General features: G+C 56.5%; 1 protein-coding gene across 1 annotated transcript in view; it reads left to right on the plus strand.

The window, feature by feature from the left end:
• Window positions 1–14,600, plus strand: part of LOC142907968 (choline-phosphate cytidylyltransferase A-like) — a 25,390-nt gene extending 10,790 nt beyond the window's left edge. The window contains exons 5-10 of the mRNA XM_076058029.1: window positions 992–1,143; window positions 2,023–2,101; window positions 2,956–3,098; window positions 4,908–5,096; window positions 9,866–10,091; window positions 14,497–14,600. Of these exons, the coding sequence (XP_075914144.1) occupies window positions 992–1,143; window positions 2,023–2,101; window positions 2,956–3,098; window positions 4,908–5,096; window positions 9,866–10,091; window positions 14,497–14,600 (893 nt within the window). The remainder of the gene's footprint in view (window positions 1–991; window positions 1,144–2,022; window positions 2,102–2,955; window positions 3,099–4,907; window positions 5,097–9,865; window positions 10,092–14,496) is intronic.
• The last annotated feature ends 2,924 nt before the right edge of the window (window positions 14,601–17,524 follow it).

Here is a 17,524-nt window from a genome sequence, read left to right on the forward strand (position 1 = left end):
CCGAAACAATCGAATAGACGGTGAATGAGGGTGACGGACGGGGGGAGCGTATGACGGAGCACACGCGTGTGCTATACCACACGCGTGTGCTATACCACACGCGTGTGCTATACCACACGCGTGTGGTATAGCACACGCGTGATGGCGGTGAGAGCGATGGGCGTGGATTGTGTCCGTCCGTGTTTCTGTCCCTCGAGATGGGGACTTTGTGGGATGAACGTTGTTGAGATTTACAAGGGGCACCACGGGGTGACCAATAAGTGTCTGAGTCGGTCTGTGAAAAGGTCGGGGCACTGATGAGGGGTTGACGGCTGTGGTGGTGTGGTGATGATGGCGGTGATTGTGGTGGTGGTGATGGTGATTGTGGTGGTGGTGGTGGTGGTGATGGTGGTGGTGATAGTGGTGGTGTGGTGGTGATGGTGGTGATGATGGCGGTGGTGGTGGTGATGGTGAATGTGGTGGTGGTGGTGATGGTGATGGTGGTGGTGATAGTGGTGGTGTGGTGGTGATGGTGGTGTGGTGATGATGGCGGTGGTGGTGGTGGTGGTGGTGATGGTGATTGTGGTGGTGATGGTGGTGGTGATAGTGGTGGTGTGGTGGTGATGGTGGTGTGGTGATGATGGCGGTGGTGGTGGTGGTGGTGGTGATGGTGATTGTGATTGTGGTGGTGGTGGTGATGGTGATGGTGGTGGTGATAGTGGTGGTGTGGTGGTGATGGTGGTGTGGTGATGATGGCGGTGATTGTGGTGGTGGTGGTGATGGTGGTGATGATTGTGGTGGTGGTGGTAGTGGTAGCGGCGATGATGATGGCGTTGATGGTGGTGGTTATGATGATGGTGGTTATGATGATGGTGATGATGATGGTGGTGATGGTGTTGGCTATGATGGTGGTGGCGATGATGATGGCGGTGATGTTGGTGGTTTTGACGATGACGTTGGCGACGACGGTGATGCGTGCTTGCCATCGCCCCCCCCCCCTCCCCCCCCCCAGTGTGTAACGACGCGCTGACACACAAGTACAAGGGCTTCACGGTGATGGGCGAGGAGGAGCGCTACGAGTCGCTTCGTCACTGCCGCTACGTGGACGAGGTGGTGCGCGACGCGCCGTGGACTCTCACCCCGCAGTTCCTGCGGCTGCACAAGGTCACCGCCGCCGCCGCCGCCGCTACCACGACCCCCAACCCGGCCTTCACCGTCCTGTACGGGGAAGGCCGTTCCGTGCTGGTCGTTCCGTGCTGGTCGTTCCGTGCTGGACGTTCCGTGCTGGCCGTTCCGTGCTGGTCGTTCCGTGCTGGCCGTTCCGTGCTGGCCGTTCCGTGCTGGTCGTTCCGTGCTGGTCGTTCCGTGCTGGACGTTCCGTGCTGGTCGTTCCGTGCTGGTCGTTCCGTGCTGGACGTTCCGTGCTGGACGTTCCGTGCTGGACGTTCCGTGCTGGTCGTTCCGTGCTGGTCGTTCCGTGCTGGACGTTCCGTGCTGGTCGTTCCGTGCTGGTCGTTCCGTGCTGGACGTTCCGTGCTGGACGTTCCGTGCTGGTCGTTCCGTGCTGGACGTTCCGTGCTGGACGTTCCGTGCTGGACGTTCCGTGCTGGTCGTTCCGTGCTGGTCGTTCCGTGCTGGTCGTTCCGTGCTGGTCGTTCCGTGCTGGTCGTTCCGTGCTGGTCGTTCCGTGCTGGACGTTCCGTGCTGGTCGTTCCGTGCTGGCCGTTCCGTGCTGGTCGTTCCGTGCTGGTCGTTCCGTGCGGGCCGTTCCGTGCGGGCCGTTCCGTGCTGGTCGTTCCGTGCTGGTCGTTCCGTGCTGGCCGTTCCGTGCTGGTCGTTCCGTGCTGGTCGTTCCGTGCTGGCCGTTCCGTGCTGGTCGTTCCGTGCTGGACGTTCCGTGCTGGTCGTTCCGTGCTGGACGTTCCGTGCTGGACGTTCCGTGCTGGTCGTTCCGTGCTGGTCGTTCCGTGCTGGTCGTTCCGTGCGGGACGCCTCACTTCTCGCCCCCTCCCCACCCCCCTCCTCCTCAATCCCTCCCTTCAGATCGACTTTGTGGCCCATGATGATATCCCCTACTCGTCAGCGGGCTCCGATGATGTCTACAAGGACATCAAGGCAGCCGGTACCGGCTCCACCATTACCGCCACCACCATTGCCACCACCGCCAGCATTACCACCACCACCATTACCACCACCACCATCACCACCACCACCATCACCACCACCACCATTACCACCACCATCACCACCACCACCATTACCATCACCACCACCGCCACCATCACCACCACTGCCACCATCACCACCACCACCATCACCACTACCACCACTATTACCACCACCACCATCACCACCACTGCCACCACCACCATTACCACCACCGCCACCATCACCACCACCATTACCACCACCATTACCACCACCACCATCACCACCACTGCCACCACCATCACCACCACCACCATCACCACCACCACCACCACACGCTCGCTGCGTCCCACGTGTCCCGGTGTCGCGTGCGCACCGCCAGCCCCTGTGTGTGTGTCTGTGTGTGTGTGTCTGTGTGTGTGTGTCTGTGTGTGTGTCTGTGTGTGTGTGTGTCTGTGTGTGTGTCTGTGTGTGTCTGTGTGTGTGTGTGTCTGTGTGTGTGTGTGTGTCTGTGTGTGTGTGTGTCTGTGTGTGTGTGTGTGTCTGTGTGTGTGTGTCTGTGTGTGTGTGTGTGTCTGTGTGTGTGTGTCTGTGTGTGTGTGTGTGTCTGTGTGTGTGTGTCTGTGTGTGTGTGTGTCTGTGTGTGTGTCTGTGTGTGTCTGTGTGTGTGTGTGTCTGTGTGTGTGTGTGTGTCTGTGTGTGTGTGTGTGTCTGTGTGTGTGTGTGTGTCTGTGTGTGTGTGTCTGTGTGTGTGTGTGTCTGTGTGTGTGTGTCTGTGTGTGTGTGTGTCTCTGTGTGTGTGTGTCCCCCACCCCCCACACCCCCCAGGGATGTTTGCACCGACGCAGCGCACGGAGGGCATCTCCACGTCTGACATCATCACGCGCATCGTGCGAGACTACGACGTCTACGTGCGGCGCAACCTGCAGCGTGGGTACAGCGCCAAGGAGCTCAACGTGGGATTCATCAAGGTGGGTACCGCCACCTAGCCTGGCACGCAGACGCACACAGACAGACACACACACAGACACACACACAGACACACACAGACACACACACACAGACACACACACAGACACAGACACACAGACACACACACAGACACAGACACACACAGGCACACTCACAGGCACGCACACACAGACACGCACACACATACGCAGACACGCACACACACACGCAGACACGCACACAGACAGACACGCACACACACACGCAGACACGCACACAGACAGACACGCACACAGACAGACACGCACACAGACGGACACACAGACACACACACAGACACACACACAGACAAACAGACACACACACACACACAGACACAGACAAGACACACAGCCACCCAGCCACCCACCCACCTACCCACACACCCACCCATCCACCCATCCACCCACCTACCCACACACCCACCCATCCACCCACCCACCTACCCACCCACCCACCCAGCCACCTACCCACACACCCACCCATCCACCCACCCACCCACCTACCCACCTACCCACCTACCCACCCACCTACCCACCCACCTACCCACCCACCCACCCATCGACCCACCCATTTAGCCAGCCACCCACCCACCTACCCACACACCTACCCACACACCCACCCATCCACCCACCCACCTACCCACCCACCCACCCAGCCACCTACCCACACACCCACCCATCCACCCACCCACCCACCCACCTACCCACCTACCCACCCACCCACCTACCCACCCATCCACCCACCCACCTACCCACCTACCCACCCACCCACCCATCCACCCACCCATTTAGCCAGCCACCCACCCACCTACCCACACACCTACCCACACACCCACCCATCCACCCACCCACCTACCCACCCACCCACCCAGCCACCTACCCACACACCCACCCATCCACCCACCCACCCACCCACCTACCCACCCACCCACCTACCCACCCATCCACCCACCCACCTACCCACCTACCCACCCACCCATCCACCCACCCATTTAGCCACCCACCCACCCACCTACCCACACACCTACCCACACACCCACCCACCCACCTACCCACACACCCACACACCCACCCACCCACCTACCCACCCACCCACCCACCTACCCACCCACCCACCTACCCACACACCCAGCCACCTACCCATACACCCACCCACACACCCACCCATCCACCCACCCACCCACCTACCCACACACCTACCCACACACCCACCCACCCACCTATCCACACACCCACCCACCTACCCACCCACCTACCCAACCACCCACCTACCCACCCACCCACCCACCTACCCACACACCCACCCACCTACCCACCCACCTACCCAACCACCCACCTACCCACCCACCCACCCACCTACCCACACACCCACCCACCTACCCACACACCCACCCACCTACCCACACACCCACCTACCCAGACACCCACCCACACACCCACCCACCTACCTACCCACACACCCACCTACCCACACACCTACCCACCCACCCAGCCACCTACCCACCCACCAAGCCACCTACCCACCCACCTACCCACCCACCCACCCACCTACCCACACACCCACCCACCTACCCACACACCCACCTACCCAGACACCCACCCACACACCCACCCACCTACCTACCCACACACCCACCTACCCACACACCTACCCACCCACCCAGCCACCTACCCACCCACCCAGCCACCTACCCACACACCCACCTACCCACCTACCCACCCACCCACCCCTCCACCCCCACCCCACTCACCCAGCGACCTCCCCCGCGCCCGCCCCTCGTGGCACAGGAGAAGAAGTTCCACCTGCAGAACCACATGGACAAGGTGAAGCAGAAGGTGCGCACCGTGGAGGAGCGCTCCAAGGAGCTCGTGCAGCGCGTCGAGGAGAAAGGCATCGACCTCATCCAGAAGTGGGAGGAGAAGTCGCGCGAGTTCATCGGGAACTTCCTGGAGCTCTTCGGCCCCGAGGGCACGCTGGTACGTGGTGGTGGTGGTGGTGGGTAGGTGGTGGTGGGTACGTGGTGGTGGTGGTGGTGGTGGGTACGTGGTGGTGGTGGTAGTGGTGGGGTACGTGGTGGTGGTGGTGGGTACGTGGTGGTGGTGGGTACGTGGTGGTGGTGGGTACGTGGTGGTGGTGGTGGGTACGTGGTGGTGGTGGGTACGTGGTGGTGGTGGGTACGTGGTGGTGGTGGTGGTGGGGTACGTGGTGGTGGGGTACGTGGTGGTGGTGGTGGGTACGTGGTGGTGGGGTACGTGGTGGTGGTGGTGGGTACGTGGTGGTGGTGGTGGTGGGGTACGTGGTGGTGGTGGTGGTGGGTATGTGGTGGTAGTGGGTACGTGGTGGTGGTGGTGGGTACGTGGTGGTGGTGGTGGTGGTGGTGTGGTGGTGGTGGGTACGTGGTGGTGATGGGTACGTGGTGGTGGTGGGGACGTGGTGGTGGTGGGGACGTGGTGGTGGTGGGTACGTGGTGGTGGTGGGGACGTGGTGGTGGTGGGTACGTGGTGGGTACGTGGTGTTGGGTACTTGATGGTGGTGGTGGGGTACGTGGTGGTGGTGGTAGTGAGTACGTGGTGGTGGTGGGGTACGTGGTGGGTACGTGGTGGTGGTGGGGTACGTGGTGGTGGTGGTGGTGGTGGGTACGTGGTGGGTACGTGGTGGTGGTGGTGGGTGGCGATGTGGGTACTGCTGGCACCCCCGGCGGGTACACGGGGGACGTGTGCGTGTGTGTGTTCTGTCCGTCTGCTCACACACACCCACAAACCCACACGCTCATACCCACCCACACCCACCCACCCACCCACACACACCCACACACAACCACCCACCCACACACACACCCACACTCACACACCCACACACACTCACACACACAACAACAACCGCCATTCACCACTAAGTGGCGGTGACGTCACCACGACGCTTGTGCCAGGCTATGTGCACCCTGAGGCCACGTGAAGTGTCGAACGCCCGCTGGCAGGAGGTCACGGGGCAGACCCAGGTGCCACGGGTCGACTGACAGAGATGACTGGCTGATGCACCACCTGTGCCCCCTACTGTGCCAACCTGCTGTGCTTTAGCCACCCGGCGCTCCGCTCATTGTTCTGAGCGTCGCTCCTCCGCCCTCCGTTGTTGTTGGAGGGCGACTACCTCCAACTGCCCAGTAGCGTCCTTCACGAGCCTCCTCCACAGAGGCCGATCTTGACACCGCTGGTACCAGTCATCGGCAAGTCCACTCAGCTCCACGTCCTCCTGTACCACATCACTCCATCTCTTCTCTAGCCCGTGCCGCGCCCGTTTAGTCCCCTCAATCCGGCCGAACAAAAGCTGTTACGGCATGCGGTGGCTGGGCATGCGGGCTACATGACCCAGCCAACGCAGCCTTGCCTGCCGGAGGAGCTCACCGATGGGACCTTGCCCAGATCTTTCAAGGATTTGTGAGCTCCTCACGCAATCCGGTCTGGTTAAACCCAGGATGGATCGTAGGCAGGCCAGCCTAAATGTTTCTAACCGGTGAAGATGTTCCATTAGGGGGGTTCACGTTTCGCAAGCGTAAGAAGGGAGTGAATGACCTTGGCCGAGAAGACCTGAAGCTTAGTGCGGAGCGACAGACCAGGTAGCTTCCACACAGCGTTACGCAACCGATGAAAAGATATTGCCGCTCGACTGATTCGGAGTGAGACCTCTGCTGTTAAACTGGAGCCGGCCATAAGCACACTGCCCAGGTATGGGAAACTCTCCACTCGCCCACAACTGCCCCATCACCGATTAGGAGTTGTGGGGGTGTCATGTCCGATGGTACAAAATACCCAGGCAGGTGCTTAGTTTTGGTGGGGCTGATGGTAAGGCCCCACCTCTTAGTGGCACGCTCCAGTCTCAGCAGCAGCGTCTCCAACTCCTCCTCTGAATGAGCAGCTATTACCAAATCATCAGCATACATTACGTGGTTGAGCAATAGGGAGCCATCCCTTGACCGCACCCGGGCATCGATCAGCCTCCCATTATATCTGTACCATATGGAGATTCCCCCGGTACAGCCATTAAAGGCTTCACGAACTACGTGGTCAATATAGATGTTAAATAATGTGGGAGCCAGAGGACATCCCTGTCGCACCCCAAGGTGTACAGGGAATGGCTCTGACTCCCGGCCACATAGTTTTACCTGGGCCCGCTCACCATCATGAAGGTCCTTAATGATCGTGAGCAGAGGGTCAGGTACTCCAAAAGCACGAAGAACAACCCAGAGCCCAGGCCTACTGATGGTATCATAGGCCTTGTCCAGGTCAATAAAGCAGCGATGTAGGTCTTGTTGGAATTTCCTACACCTCTGCTGTAGCAGACGGACAGAAAATATGGCATCTGTGCAGGACCGCCCTTTGCTGAAATCGCATTGGGGCTCCGCATGCCTCTCCTCAGCGTGCCTGGCAAGGCGATGTTGAATAATCCTTGCCAGGACCTTTCCCGGCACACTGAGGAGTGAGATGCCCCTGTATTTGTTACAGTCTGTGCGGTCCCCCTTCTTAAAGAGGGGGACCACCAGGGTATCCTTCAAATCCTGCGGAACCCGTCCAGTGGTCCAGACTGTTGTTATGATGTCATATAGGGCAGTCTGTGCACAAACGCCACCCTCCCTCAGCATTTCGCTTGGGAGATCATCTCTGCCCGCTGCCTTTCCTGGTCTCAGACTCCGGATCGCCCTCAGTACTTCCTCAACAGATGGCACCTCAGCCAGCCACTCACAGGGGGTGACTTCTTCCAATATTTGAGGCACCGCAGCCTCAGCAGGGTCATCCTCACTTGGTGCCACGATGTTTTCCTGGCTGAGGGATTTTCCCTCCCCCAGGACCTCACAGAAATGCTCAGCAAATCTGCAAACCTGTTCCTGGGGGTCGGAGTTAGGATCACCGTTTTTTCCCCTGATGGTAATAGGTGTGGCGCTGCAGGTTACTTTTTTGATGGAGTTAAATAGAGATTTGTGATCACGGGCCACTGAGGCAGACTCCATCTCCTCAGCAACCCGCGACCACCACCCATTCTTGCAGCACCTCACAGCTCTCCGAACCTCCGAGCGAAGGCTGCGGTAAGCCTCCTCAATCTCTGACGTGGGATGCTTTAGCTGATGACGGTGGGCCTGTCGCTTTATCTCAAGCATCCTGAACACCTCCTCTGTCAGCAAGGGCCTCTGGGGAGGTCTGGACCGCATACCCAAAGCAGCCATTGCAGCTGCATGAGTCACAGTCCTAAACCTCGCCCATTTACCCTCGACATCAGGAGGAGTGGGGGACGATGCCAACCCCAGCCGCAAGAGATGATGAAATTCTCGCTTGCAACTTTCAGCAGATAACTGAGACCAGGCCACTTTAGTTGGAATGGGGTCCTGGGTGTACATCCACCACCGGAGTGGAAGAATAGCAGGCGCATCTTACAGATGACTAGTCGATGGTCAGAGGGCAGATCAGCTCCACGGTAGGTCCTGGTGTCAAGGACATGGGCTCCCATCCGCTGGTCCGTCACTATGTAGTCCATCAGATGTTCTTGCTTGGACCCGGCATGCATCCATGATGTTTTGTGGATGCGCCAATGCCGGAACAGCGTGTTGGTAATTACAAGCCCATGGGCTGCACAAAAATCTAGCAGCCTCCTACCGTTGTTATTGAGCTGATCTGGCCCATGCCCTCCAATCACTCCAGACCAGGTGCCAGTATCATGACCAACTCGGGCATTGAAGTCACCCAACATGATGACTCTATCCCGAAGGGCCACTTTAGCCAGCACCTGTGACAGGAGGTCATAGAAGGCATCTGACTCATCGGCTTTGCCTGCATCCCTGCACGGATGTTCATCTTCGGTGGGGGCATAAGTAACCACGACCACCATTCCTCGCCTCCGGTTGATGGGAAGGCGAGCCCAAAGTAGCCTGGGGCTTACAGCTTCCCACACCTCACCACCGCGCTCCCACGCCCCCTTCATTCTTTTGTTTAAAAGAAGTGCCACACCCTGTTGTTTGGCAGTCTGCTGTCCCGAGTAGAGGACTGTCCACCCCTCATGGTGGCAGGAGCCAGAGCCGGTCCACCGGACCTCCTGAATGCCGCATAGATCCAGGCGGTACCGGTCCAGCTCCCAACAGAGGAGTGGCAGCCTCTCCTCCGCAGTGAGCGTTCGAACATTCCACGTGGCCACCCGTAGTGGCTTTTCGTTGTTTCTGGAGGAGCCCCGAGGGTAGATATTCAATCTCCTGGCTCCTCCAATTGGGGTTTGGCCAGGAGACGTCATAGACGCCTGGCTCCCTGGGGCCTCCGGCACAAGCTTATTAGTTACATTTTTCAGTTTAACTCGTGGTTTAGTGGTAATTAATTGAAGGTGGAGGGGTTACCAGCCCCTCGCACCCATCCAGAGCCCCCGTTTAGCCCCTGTGGTGGACACATATGCTACAGAGGGGAGGAGCCAATCAAAATTGGACCTCCCCCCACAGCACTGTCCACGACAGAGTTGCCCGTCCGGCACCGCGAGGAGGTAGGGGGTTGTTTTGCCGGACTACACACACACACACCTACACACACACACACCTACACCTACACACACCTACACACCCACACACAACCTGCCTCTGCCTGTGCCCACAGAAGCACACACACACACCTACACACACCTACACCCACACACACACCTACACACACACACCTACACCTACACACACCTACACACACCTACACCTACACACACAACCTGCCTCTGCCTGTGCCCACAGAAGCACATGCTGCAGGAGGGCAAGGGCCGCATGCTGCAGGCCATCAGCCCCGGCAGCAGCCCGGCCCGCGAGCGCTCACCGTCGCCGCCAGCGCCGGCGTCACCGCCGCCGGCGCTCTCCCCCCCCTCCCCCCCTCCCCCCCCTCCCCCTCCTCCCCCTCCCCCCCCTCCTCCTCCTCCTCCTCCTCCTCCCCCTCCTCCTCGGCGGCGGTGGCGGGGACTCCGGGGTTCCGATGGCCGTTCTCTCGGCACCCGGCGACGGCGTCGTCTCCCGGGGCGTCTCACCGCCCCGGCAGGCCCCGGGCTCCGTCACCGCGAGGCCCGGTGGCGGCCGCGGCAGTGGCGGCGGCGCGCCCCGCCGCAGCCACCGCCGCCGGGGAGCGGAGGGACGTGCGGCGCACGCAGAGGGAGAGGGGGGGCGCAGAGCGGGGGGGGCAGCAGCAGCAGCGGGAGGAGGAGGAGGAGGAGGAGGGGCGGCGGCGGCGGCGGGGGGGGCGGGAGGATGAGGAGGAGGATGAGGAGGAGGATGAGGAGGATGAGGATGAGGATTGAGAGGGAATAGACGGGGGGGGGGGAGGTGGTGGTGGTGGTGGCAGACTCGCATGCTGGGACACACAGTGGGACACACTGAGACACACTGACACACACACACTGACACACACTGAGACACACTGACACACACACACTGACACACACATTGACACACACTGACACACACTGACACACACACACTAACACACACTGACACACACACACTGAGACACACTGACACACACACACTGACACACACTGACACACACTGACACACACTGACACACACACACTGACACACACACACTGACACACACATTGACACACACTAACACACACTGACACACACTCGCACCAGACGGACTGCTGTTGAGTATTTGCTTTAAATTGGCTGTCCGTCACCCTCCCCCCCAGAGCCACCACCACCACCACCACACCTCTGATCGGCACGGCGTGCCACGTAGAACACGCACGCGGGCGACATGCATCCGACATGCATCCGACATGCATCCGACATGCATCCGACACACGTGCAGCGCCCGTGGGAGTCTCGGTGGGTGTGTGCGGCAGGGTGCGGGCTGAGGGGGGGGGTCTCGGTCGCTCTGGGGGTTGAAAATTCATCCTGTAGCGGTGGGGTGGTGGTGATCGCAGGGCCCTGTAAATTATCGTATACGGAGAATGATCGGTGGGGTTTGACGGCGGCGACGGCGGCGACCGTCTTGACGTCGAAGCTTTCGAGATCCGCGGGAAATCCGCCGACCGCTGCTTTTGTTTCTTCAAGGGTGAAGCCCGCGTCGGCAGAAGCAAAACTGATCGCGGGTCGCGACGTTTCAAGTGGAACGTCTTCAGGAGAGAGTTAGAGAGAGAGTGGCGGTGGCGGTGGGTGCAGTCTGTTTATACCCACGGTAAAACCTTGCCTTGCGAAGCAACTTGGCCCGCGGGTGTTTTTTGTCGCGAGACGCGAGGTGAACGTTGGTTTGAGAAACGAGCGAGGGTCCTGGCAGTCCGAGCAGCGCTCGCGAGCCTCTCGTCCTGCCGAGCGTCACGTCGCCACACGGCTGATTATACGGGCGCCTTGATGTACGAGTGCTTTGACGTACGAGTGTTTTGATGTACGAGCGCCTTGATGTACGAGTGCTTTGACGTGCGAGTGTTTTGATGTACGAGTGCTTTGACGTGCGAGCGCCTTGACGTACGAGCGCCTTGACGTACGAGCGTTTTGACGTACGAGTGCTTTGACGTGCGAGTGTTTTGATGTGCGAGTGTTTTGATGTACGAGTGCTTTGATGTACAAGTGTTTTGATATACGAGTGCTTTGATATGCGAGTGTTTTGATGTACGAGCGCCTTGATGTGCGAGTGTTTTGATGTGCGAGTGCTTTGATGTGCGAGTGTTTTGATGTACGAGTGCTTTGATATACGAGTGCTTTGATATACGAGCGCTTTGATGTGCGAGTGCTTTGATATACGAGCGCTTTGATATACGAGAGCTTTGATGTGCGAGTGCTTTGACGTGCGAGCGCCTTGACGTGCGAGTGCTTTGATGTGCGAGTGCTTTGACGTGCGAGTGTTTTGATGTACGAGTGCTTTGATGTGCGAGTGTTTTGATGTGCGAGTGTTTTGATGTGCGAGTGTTTTGATGTGCGAGTGTTTTGATGTACGAGTGCTTTGATATACGAGCGCTTTGATATACGAGCGCTTTGATGTGCGAGCGTTTTGATGTGCAAGTGCTTTGATGTGCGAGTGTTTTGATATACGAGTGCTTTGACGTACGAGTGCTTTGATGTGCGAGTGCTTTGATGTGCGAGTGTTTTGATGTACGAGTGTTTTGATGTGCGAGTGCTTTGATGTGCGAGTGTTTTGACGTACGAGTGTTTTAACGTACGAGTGCTTTGACGTACGAGTGTTTTGACGTGCGAGTGCTTTGATGTGCGAGTGCTTTGATGTGCGAGTGTTTTGATGTACGAGTGTTTTGATGTACGAGTGCTTTGATGTACGAGTGTTTTGATGTACGAGTGCTTTGACGTACGAGTGCTTTGACGTGCGAGTGCTTTGATGTGCGAGTGCTTTGATGTACGAGTGCTTTGATGTGCGAGTGTTTTGATGTACGAGTGCTTTGATATACGAGTGTTTTGATGTACGAGTGCTTTGATGTACGAGTGCTTTGATGTGGGAGTGTTTTGATGTGCGAGTGTTTTGATGTACGAGTGCTTTGATATACGAGCGCTTTGATGTACGAGCGCTTTTATGTGCGAGTGTTTTGATGTGCGAGTGTTTTGATATACGAGTGCTTTGACGTACGAGTGCTTTGACGTACGAGTGCTTTGATATACGAGTGCTATGACGTACGAGCGTTTTAATGTACGAGTGTTTTGATGTACGAGCGCTTTGATATACGAGTGCTTTGATGTGCGAGTGCTTTGACGTACGAGTGCTTTGATATACGAGTGCTTTGACGTACGAGTGCTTTGACGTACGAGCGCTTTGACGTACGTGCGTTTTGACGTACGGTGCTTTGACGTACAAGCGCTTTGATATACGAGCGCTTTGATGTACGAGCGCTTTTATGTGCGAGTGTTTTGATGTGCGAGTGTTTTGATATACGAGTGCTTTGACGTACGAGTGCTTTGACGTACGAGTGCTTTGACGTACGAGTGCTTTGATATACGAGTGCTATGACGTACGAGTGCTTTGACGTACGAGCGTTTTGATGCACGAGTGTTTTGATGTACGAGCGCTTTGATATACGAGTGCTTTGACGTACGAGCGCTTTGACGTACGAGCGCTTTGACGTACGAGCGCTTTGACGTACGAGCGCTTTGACGTACGAGTGCTTTGACGTACGAGTGCTTTGACGTACGATTGCTATGACGTACGAGCGCTTTGACGTGCGAGCGCTTTGACGTGCGAGCGCTTTGACGTGCGAGCGCTTTGACGTACGAGCGCTTTGACGTACGAGCGCTTTGACGTACGAGCGCTTTGACGTACGAGCGCTTTGACGTACGAGTGCTTTGACGTACGAGTGCTTTGACGTACGATTGCTATGACGTACGAGCGCTTTGACGTGCGAGCGCTTTGACGTGCGAGCGCTTTGACGTGCGAGCGCTTTGACGTGCGAGTGTTTTGACGTACGAGCGCTTTGACGTACAAGCGCTTTGATATACGAGTGCTTTGACGTACGAGTGCTTTGACGTACGAGCGCTTTGACGTACGAGCGTTTTGACATACGAGTGTTTTGACGTACGAGCGCTTTGACGTACAAGCGCTTTGATATACGAGTGCTTTGACGTACGAGTGCTTTGACGTACGAGCGTTTTGACGTACGGTGCTTTGACGTACAAGCGCTTTGACGTACGAGCGCTTTGACGTACGAGCGCTTTGACGTACGAGTGCTTTGACGTACGAGTCCTTTGACGTACAAGTGCTTTGACGTACGAGCGCTTTGACGTACGAGTGCTTTGACGTACGAGCGCTTTGACGTACGAGCGCTTTGACGTACGAGCGCTTTGACGTACGAGTGCTTTGACGTACGAGCGCTTTGACGTACGAGCGCTTTGACGTACGAGCGCTTTGACGTACGAGCGCTTTGACGTACGAGCGCTTTGACGTACGAGCGCTTTGACGTACGAGCGCTTTGACGTACGAGCGCTTTGACGTACGAGTGTTTTGACGTACGAGTGTTTTGATATACGAGTGTTTTGACGTATGAGTGCTTTGACGTACGAGTGCTTTGACGTACGAGCGCTTTGACGTACGAGCGCTTTGACGTACGAGTGTTTTGACGTACGAGTGTTTTGATATACGAGTGTTTTGACGTATGAGTGCTTTGACGTACGAGCGCTTTGACGTACGCGCGCTTTGACGTCCGAGCGCTTTGACGTCCGAGCGCTTTGACGTACGTGTGCTTTGACGTGCGAGCGCTTTGGATTACAAACACGTTTCCGGAACGATTCATGCTCGCAATCCCAAGGTTTTACTGTACATAAACATGTACGACCAAACTTTTGCAGCCATAGCTGGGCAGCATGAGTCACTCCATAACAGTAGGAGTGCCTGTAGGAGTATCTGTAGGAGTATCAACATTTTCCAATGCACCTTTAAGGTAATGCCGACCTCATTCTCACTGACCTCTGCTTCCGCGACATCTTCCAGTTCCGAAGGAATCTTCTTCAGAGCGAGCTTGGCCCTGCTCTCAGAGAGAATTAGACTGTTCCGCACTGAACTGGATCATGTGGACAAGACGCTCTTGAAATCACACTTCACATTGACGGGGGAACGCTTTCTCCCGCGGAGGGAGGGAGCTGCTGGTAGGAACGTTGGGTTGCCCGGTCAATGGCCAGGGTCAACAACGGAGGCACCACGTGGTGCATTCCGCACAATATGCCCCACTGTGAGGGCGGGCACAAGCCGGCGTGAGTTGGTTAAACGTTGAGTTTTATAAGGGGGGCACCACGGGGTGACCAGCCCCTCCCCACCCAGCCCATCCCCACCCAGCCCCTCCCCACCCAGCCCCTCCCCACCCTCCCCTCCCCACCCAGCCCCTCCCCACCCTCCCCAGCCCCTCCCCTCCCCACCCAGCCCCTCCCCACCCAGCCCCGCCCCTCCCCATTTTATCCGGACGTCCGGATACACGTGGACAGACATCCACAGACATACACAGACATCCACAGACATACACAGACATCCACAGACATACACAGACATACACAGACATCCACAGACATCCACAGACATACACAGACATCCACAGACATCCACAGACATCCACAGACATCCACAGACATACACAGACATACACAGACATACACAGACATCCACAGACATCCACAGACATACACAACATTTAATCCCCATGCCTCCTGTGAGACTTAATCCCGGGTTGGGCTTCCAGTCCACCACGTGTCCTCCTACCACTCAACATGTCTGCATCTGGATCGGGAGCGCGGGAGGAAAACCGCTTCATCAGCCGCTACAATTGTCAGTTACACTTAAAGATAATCCGATTTGGGAGGCCGTCCATAAATGACGTCACGCACCTAGGGGAGGGGGAGGAGTCAGACATTTGTGACGATCGTGACGAGGAGGAGGAGGAGGGGGCGGGGTTTGAGAAATGTGACGTCGCATCAAAACGCCGGCAACTTTTATAAAGAAATATTGAACAGGCTTTTTTGTTGTTGTTGTTGTTGTAAATTAATGTTTTCTCCTCCAACGTCAGGAGTGCAGCAGCGCCACATTCAATACGCAACTACGATGACAATAATTTTTGATTTAAAGCTTTCGTGACTGCAGTAATTCATATTCTTAGTTTTTTCGGTAAAGTCACGTTGAAGGGAAACAACAAAATAATAAAATATATATTTTTATTATAATAACATATATTATTATAATAAAATATTATAATAATTTTATTATAATAAATATATATATTTTTTTATTTTGTAGTTTCCCTTCAACGTGACTTTACCGAAAAAACTAAGAATACGATGACAATAGTTTGAAGCGATTTGAAGCATGTTTTTTTTAGTGGGTGTGGGGGGGGGCAGAGCTTTGTGACGTCATATTTGAGGTGGCGGCGGGGGGGGGGGTGTGTCTGACTTTTGTGACGTCGTGTGACGTCGCGTGACGAAGGTGGTGGGTGGTGGTGTTAAAAAAAAACCGTCCAAAATCGCGTGACGTCATGTACGGACGCGCCCCCATGATTCTCGATCATTCCCCTGGCCGGCGGTCCACTCGTACTGCAGGCTGGCTCCCCCCCCCCCCCCCCCCCCGTCGCAACCTCCCACGGCCACCAGTCGCCTCGCACAGAGGGTTGACTCTCGTGCCGTCAACACCGACCCACTCCGGTGTGGAGTGTCGGGGAGCTGCACTCGAAATCGAATTGGCCCACGCTCCGATTTCAAAGCTTTCGTGAAAACTGTCCGCAGGGTGGGGAAATTCACGTGCTTGGCTCGCTGGGTAAAAGGCGCCACGTTAGAAGGGAGAACAATAAGATGATGAAATATATATAAGTATATAAAACGATACAATTCTCGCGACGTTTCGAGCGATCATCGTCACGTGTGAACACGGCAGCAGGAAAATTTTAACAAAAAGTGGCGCTTGTTTTTTAACGTTAAAAACAACCGTAAAAAAACGCCACTTTTGTAAAAAAAAATTTTTTAATGGCTATTATTTTCACACCTGATGATGATTGCTTCTTGTGTTTGCAGTCGAAACGTCGCGAGAATTTTATATATTTTTTTTATTATTTTATTGTTTCCCTTCTAACGTGGTGACTTTGCCGAAAGAACCAAGAATATGGCCACGTTCTGTTTACGTGACAAACCCCCTTACTAATTGGCCGCTGATAGTTAGAAAGGTTCAAGTCAAGTCAACAAAACGCGGCCAGTTCGTTACCGGTACAGCTCTGCAACACACCGGTGTGCTGTGCGTCACGTGTAGCTTGCTGTGTCACGTGTAGCTGCGTCACGTGTAGCTGCGTCACGTGCAGCTGCGTCACGTGCAGCTGTGTCACGTGCAGCTGCGTCACGTGTAGCTGCATCAAGTGCAGCTGCGTCACGTGCAGCTGCGTCACGTGTAGCTTGCGTCACGTGCAGCTGCGTCATGTGCAGCTGCGTCACGTGTAGCTTGCGTCGTGTGTAGCTTGCGTCACGTGCAGTTGCGTCACGTGTAGCTTGCTACGTCATGTGCAGCTGCGTCACGTGTAGCTGCGTCACGTGTAGCTGCGTCACGTGCAGCTGCATCACAGCTGCAGTAAACGCAGGGAACGCACGCACGAGTGTTTCACCTACACGGAATAAACTTTATTGAGACAATTCCGCTCACAAACTTCACATTCACCACTACGCACCTCTTAAAACCACCAAAACCACCACCACCGTCACTACCAAAGGTCCCTCCGTAGAGCCTCTAACAGGCTGTAGGGGCAAGTGCTGTGAAGGCTACCGGCACTGTGGCACACCTAGAGGGGGTGGGTGGCTACCAGCACCACGCCCCGGCCGCCTTTGTCTCCCCCAGTGGCGATGTTCACTACACACCTCACCCAGGTAAACTCGTTTTGAGGGTGAGTCGACCTAGGGGAGGCCTCAGGACCTAAACACGTGGGCCATAGCCGGCGTCGCAAACGCTCC

Source organism: Petromyzon marinus, assembly GCF_048934315.1.
Source record: "Petromyzon marinus isolate PM22_M1 ecotype Great Lakes invasive population chromosome 67 unlocalized genomic scaffold, UKy_Petmar_22M1.pri1.0 chr67_unloc.4, whole genome shotgun sequence".
NCBI classification, from domain to species: domain Eukaryota; kingdom Metazoa; phylum Chordata; class Hyperoartia; order Petromyzontiformes; family Petromyzontidae; genus Petromyzon; species Petromyzon marinus.